The 6,000-nt window shown below is 44.7% G+C and overlaps 1 protein-coding gene across 6 annotated transcripts in view; it reads left to right on the forward strand.

The window, feature by feature from the left end:
- LOC129822843 (MAGUK p55 subfamily member 7-like) overlaps positions 1-5,371 on the forward strand; it is a 249,857-nt gene extending 244,486 nt beyond the window's left edge. For all 6 annotated transcript variants that reach the window (XM_055881296.1, XM_055881291.1, XM_055881294.1 and 3 more), the window contains one exon: positions 3,035-5,371. In XM_055881296.1, the coding sequence (XP_055737271.1) occupies positions 3,035-3,214 (180 nt within the window). In that variant the 3' untranslated portion in view covers positions 3,215-5,371. The remainder of the gene's footprint in view (positions 1-3,034) is intronic.
- Positions 5,372-6,000: the final 629 nt, after the last annotated feature.

The following is a 6,000-nucleotide window of genomic DNA, read 5'->3' on the forward strand; positions in this document are numbered from 1 at the left end:
TTGAGGGCCTGACCTCCGAGGGGATGGCCAAGAGACATCAGGACTGAGAGGAGACCTTATCCTGGCTCAGTACCATAGATCTCTGTTTCTCTCTCTTGGTCTCTGTTTCTCTTCCTCAATTTCAGTTTAAGGTCTCTGTCTCTCTCGGTCTCTGTATCTCTCGGTCTCTGTATCTCTCTCTCTCTCGGTCTCTGTATCTCTCGGTCTCTGTATCTCTCTCTCTCGGTCTCTGTATCTCTCTCTCTCTCGGTCTCTGTATCTCTCGGTCTCTGTATCTCTCTCTCGGTCTCTGTATCTCTCGGTCTCTGTTTCTCGCTCTCTCTCTCGGTCTCTGTTTCTCTTCCTCAATTTCAATTTAAGGTCTATCTTTTTCTCGGTCTCTGTATCTCTCTCTTTCTCTCGTTCTCTGTCAGGTCTTTCTGTCTCCTCTCATTCTTGTTCTCTTTATCTCTCTCTCCCCATAATGGCCTGCTATGGTCATCGAGAGGAAGACTTGCCATGTCATGGACACTGACCGACTGGTCGACATGGAAACGACATACACAGCGTCTCTAGGGCTTCTTCTGTCCATGTCCACCCCACCGTCCTGTTGCCAGTTCCTGGTCTAAAGTCCAAAGGGTTGGAGAGCTGCTGGCAGCAATAGCTGGTGTGCGTCCCAAATGGCACCCTATTCCCTGCATAGTGCACTACTTTTGACCAGAGCCCTATGGGAATCGGGTGCCATTTAGATGCACCCTGGGTCACGGTGTCCACATCCAACCTCCATCCTTTCCAAGGGCTGACCACAGAGGAAGGCTACCAAGGGTCAACAGCCTTGGATCACCGGAGGGAATATATGGTGTACGGACGGACTGAGCCACTTCAACTTCCTCTCAGCCCTGACCAACAAACCTCCTGCTCCCTCCTCAACCTCTTCCCTTCCTCCCAGACGGAGGAGGATAAAGCCATCATGTCATCTCTCAAAAGACAATAGACCGTGAGATAATGTGGGTGGATTTTTTACTGCCTTGTACAGTAGACAGTGAATACAGGGGGAGAGAAAGCTGTATGAGGGCTGTGTCGGAGGCAGAGTGGTATGTTTGCAGAGACTGGCTTGAAAACAAGTTATTGTCGTGTCATGGCGACCGTTTAATTTTAGCTGCATGACTAATCAACTATGAGGCGGAAAACCACGAGCAACAGGCTGAAGTAACTCCTGGCTCGGAGCTGTTAGGCTGACAAAAAGGAGACATTCTAAAATTGTAGATTTTAATGAGTTTGTGTGTGCATTAGTGTGTGTGTGTGTGTGTGTGTGTGTGTGCATTTGCATCAGTATGTGTGTCTGTATTCCTGCCTATGAATGTGTCTGTATATATGTATTTATATTTGTGTGTTTGGCAGAGTCAGTGACCGTATCTCAGTGGAGATCTGAAGCTCAGTATTCCTCTAGTAAAAGGAGCTAGCTAAATGTAGCTAGCCGCCTTAACCTTGCCATGTTCCCTGGGTCTGAGGGTGGAAGGGACCAGGCCGTATAAACATATCACCGTGCGGTATAATACCATGCCATCAGAGAGGGGAAACTGTGAGGTGGTAGCTAGCCTGGTCCCAGATCTATGTGTGCTATCTTGCCAACTCCATTCATTACAGTGACCATAGTAGTTGCAAAACAGCACAAGCAGATCTGGGACTAAGCTAGCGATGAGGCCAGGAGTTGTATAGCTACTAGGTTCATGTGCCCAAGACATTTCCATTTCTGAAGCCATCCCATTTTGAATGCCTTGTCTACAAGCTGTCTTTGGCCTGTCTCCATAAAACCAAAGTGGCATGTATCAATTATGGATCTTCTACTTGCTTGGTCTGTCTCTTCGTCAGTTATAGATATGTTTAGTATTTTTCAGTTTTTAGGAATATTTTATTTCTCTTCTGAATCAGATAGGCTATGTGTAGCCAAATGAGGAAATAATGAAAATTCCTTGAGGTTTTGGACTCTGTGTGTGTGATAAGGTTTTCTAAAGTGTTTTAGGCTAGTGTTTTTGGGTGTGTGTGTGTCCTTCAGTTACACAGGGCTGTTTGCGTCAGTCTGTTTATGTGTGTTAATGGCTGTTATCTTTGTTTATGTGTATGTCTCTGTCGTCCCTGAGATTCTCACTTACTCATGCCCTTTACTCTTCATAGGCCATCCGCTCTCTCCCCCCGAAGATAAGCAGTAAATAGATAAAATATACAGTTTATTAGGTACACACATCTAGTACCGGGTCGAACCCCACTTTGCCTCCAGAACAGCCTGAATTATTTGGGGCATGGACATGTTGCTCTATTGGTATCAAGGGACCTAACGTGTGCCAGGAAAACAATCACCAGACCATTATACCACCGCCACCAGCCTGTACCGTTGACACCAGGCAGGATGGATCCATGGACTCATGCTGCTTACGCCAAATCCTGACTCAGCCATCATCAGCATGACACAACAGGAACCGGTATTCGTCGGACCAGGAAATGTTTTTCCACTCCTCAATTGTCCAGTGTTGGTGATCGCGTGCCCACTGGAGCCACTTCTTCTTGTTTGTAAGTGATTTAGCCCATCCGTGACAAGGACCGATGAGTTGTATTTTCCGAGATGCCGTTCTGCGCCATTATTTGCCTGTTTGTGGCCCGCCTGTTAGTTGGTATGATTCTTGCCATTCTCCTTCGACCTCATGTCATCAACGAGCTGTTTTCACCCACAGGACTGACGCTGACTGGAGGTTTTTTGTTTGTCTCACCGTTCTCAGTAAACCCTAGTCACTGTCGTGCGTGAAAAGCCAAGGAGGCCAGCCGAATCTTAGATACTGTAACCGGCGTGCCGGGCACCAACGATCATACCACACTCAGTCGCTTACTGTAGGTCACTCGTTTTGCCCATTCTAACGTTCAATCAAAGAGTAACTGAATGCCTCGATGCCTGTGTGCCTGCATTATATAGCAAACCACGGCTTTGTGACTCACTGTCTGTACGGGTGTGTACCTAATAAACTGACTGTATATTTTATTCCATTCTATTCTTGTTCAACAGGAGGAGGACTTCCTGGACATGGTGAGCACCGCCCAGCAGATGGAAAGCCAGCACGGCCACCTGTTTGAGAAGATCATTGTCAACGACGACCTGACGGCGGCTTTCAGCGAGCTGAAGGTGGCTCTGAAGAAGGTGGAGACTGACACGCACTGGGTCCCCATCAGCTGGACTCACTCCTGAGAACCACAGAGAAAGAGTGAAATACTGTTTGGAGAAAGAAGGATATAAAAAAGGGGAGGACTTTTTAATGAAGTTGGTTCTATGTCCACTGCGTAGGTGGTGGGTGCTGTTGGGTTTAGGATGGATCGTAACACAGCTGGACAGCAGAGTGGGCTGACTTTATGTGCGTCCCAAATGGTGCCCTATTCCCTATATAGTGCACTGCTTTGTGAAAGTACTTTCCAAAAGTAGTGCCCTATGTAGGGGTTAGAGTGCCATTTGGGACGAAGCCTGTGTCTCTGTCTGGGTCTTCCTCTGGGCCCTGTCTAGCTCAGTCAACATTCAACGCGCTGGACATCTGAGGGTGGGGCTGGTCTGATCTGGTTCTAGACCGCTGCACTGTCTTCTAATCAGATCGGTGTGACTGCCTATCAGTGCTGTGCCAGAACGTACTGTAACTTCGATCTCCTTCCTTAGTGTGTTTTTAACATTAGTTTATAGAAACCTAAGGGATTTGTATTGTTCTGTGGATGGTGGGTGGTTTGTATATTAATGCAGAATGGGGGAACAGATGAAAATATTTTTTTGCCTTCAAGTCTTAAACTCAGCTTGGGTCCAAAACGGCACCCTATTCCCTATGTAGTGCACTACTTTTGACCAGGGCCCGTACGGGATAGGGTGCCATTTTAGACACAGCCTCAAACTCAGATAAACGTTTCCCCTGTGATTTCTAACGCTTCCATAGACTGCTACACCAAGGTATCAAAGCAAAAACGTTGGCAGGTACAGTACACTCAAAAAAGGGCAGCAACAGGTGTAATTTTATTTAAGATAAATTAATATATTTGAATATTTTTCTGCAGTTTTACATACCTTTTTTATATACAACATATCTATAGCATCATCTGTAAGGAAGCACCATGACACTGTAAGCTACAACCTGAGGTGATTTCTGATGTTACTTTGACGTTGAACATTTTTTTTCAAGGTTTCAGTCAGTGTTATGTCATCGCACCTCAAATTCCCAAGGCCCTACTTACACCGGGTGTATTTTAAATGGCAAGCTATTCTGTGTACTGTGCACTACTTTTGACCAGAGACCAATGGACCCTGGTTAAATGAAGTGCGCTACATAGGAAATAGGGTGCCATTTGGGACACAGCCTAGGTGTTTTATCATTTTATTTTAGGAGCTATTTAAATGTAAAACCCTGCCCTACTCATGATTGTGCCCAGGCAGCATAACAGTTTGCTATTTCAACTAGCAGACATTGGCTCGTCGGTTGTAAGTCAAATGTTCTCAATCTCGTATAATTAGGGTGGAGTTAGCGTTATTTTACCCTCATAAAACAGGCAACCTAATAGAGGGGTCCATGGCGCTAGTAGATTTACAACAGACAGAAACACAAAGTAGCTGCTTTTAACTTAGCAAGGTTCGGGTTATGTAGAGAAAGGTTAGAGTTGCTAGTTATTTGCAGGACTCCACCCTCTCTTTCTAATCCTCCGTCTGTCAATCCATCTACCATGTTTTTCCTATACAGTATGCTGGCTGTATCCCAGGGTTATGTGGCTAGACTAGAGTATGTCTTGGATTGTTTGATGAGAGAATATTTGTTTATACCATATCTAGGGTTGTGAAATTGCTGGGTGCAATGACCTCAGTGCCCTTATGTTCTCTCTCTGTCTCTCTCTGTGATTTCACACTCTCACATCACCAATCATGTGGCGTTAGTTAGCTCTGTGTTGAGCTAAGGTCATCATGAGTCATGACGATGCACCAGAGCTATCTCGCTGTCTCTTCTCTTTTACAGCAGGTTTTCCTCTATCCCTCTCTTCCTTTATCCCAGTTTTTTTGTTCATTTCAAATGTTCTTCGTATCGCAGATACACCTGTTCTGTATTTTTCTGATTATCAAGAGATGGTGTATCTATTTAAACAAATATATTTCTTTGAGGTTAAGCCACTACAATACCATGTTTATCTACACTACAGGTTTAACTCTCTAGTTTCCCCATTCTTTTATTTCATGTTTATATGATGTTAGGTTCATATTTACCCTCCAGCCAGCCGTATCATAGTTCTGTCTGCAGATATTGTCCTTCTAACTGTACATTCAATTACTGTGAGGCAAGTTGTGTGATTTCACTTTTTTCTTTTTATATAAAAATGTTCAACCAAATGTGTATTTTTCTAAGATGCTAATAACAAGTATGGAAAACTAGAGTTTGTAATATGTCAAGTGAAGGATGATTGTAGCCATGAGTTCCTTTTCCTCTCATAGGATCACGACAGTGACATGGGACGCTTGGGGTTGTCACAATCTTGTATGTTTAGAATTTGTTTCTGAGCCATTTAGCACAACTTTCGCTCGCACCGATGAAGAAGAAAAACACCTACACGGAGTGCACACTTGTGTAAATAGAACTGAGAGTGTGTCCCAAATGGCGCCCTATTCCCTTTATAGTGCACTACTTTTGACCGTAGTGGTGCACTATGTCAGGAATAAGGTGCCATTTGGGATGGATCCTCCCATTTACATCTTTCGTCTCCCTTACGGAAAATCGCATGATTCCACATGTGGTAACATTTCACATAAAGTTTCACATGTTGATTTTCACATATGAAACCATGTGTTTTTCTCACACTTCGCTAGAGGCTGTTCGCCTACTAATCTCACTACAACCCCCCTCCATGTCGCTGATCACTACTGTGTTTCCTTTTCTCTCTCCATCTCTCAACCAACCCTATCCACTCAGCCCTTCCCACTACTCTCTCCATCTCTCATCCAACCCTATCCACTCAGCCCTT

This window comes from Salvelinus fontinalis, chromosome 25 (genome assembly GCF_029448725.1).
Source record: "Salvelinus fontinalis isolate EN_2023a chromosome 25, ASM2944872v1, whole genome shotgun sequence".
In the NCBI taxonomy this organism is placed as follows: domain Eukaryota; kingdom Metazoa; phylum Chordata; class Actinopteri; order Salmoniformes; family Salmonidae; genus Salvelinus; species Salvelinus fontinalis.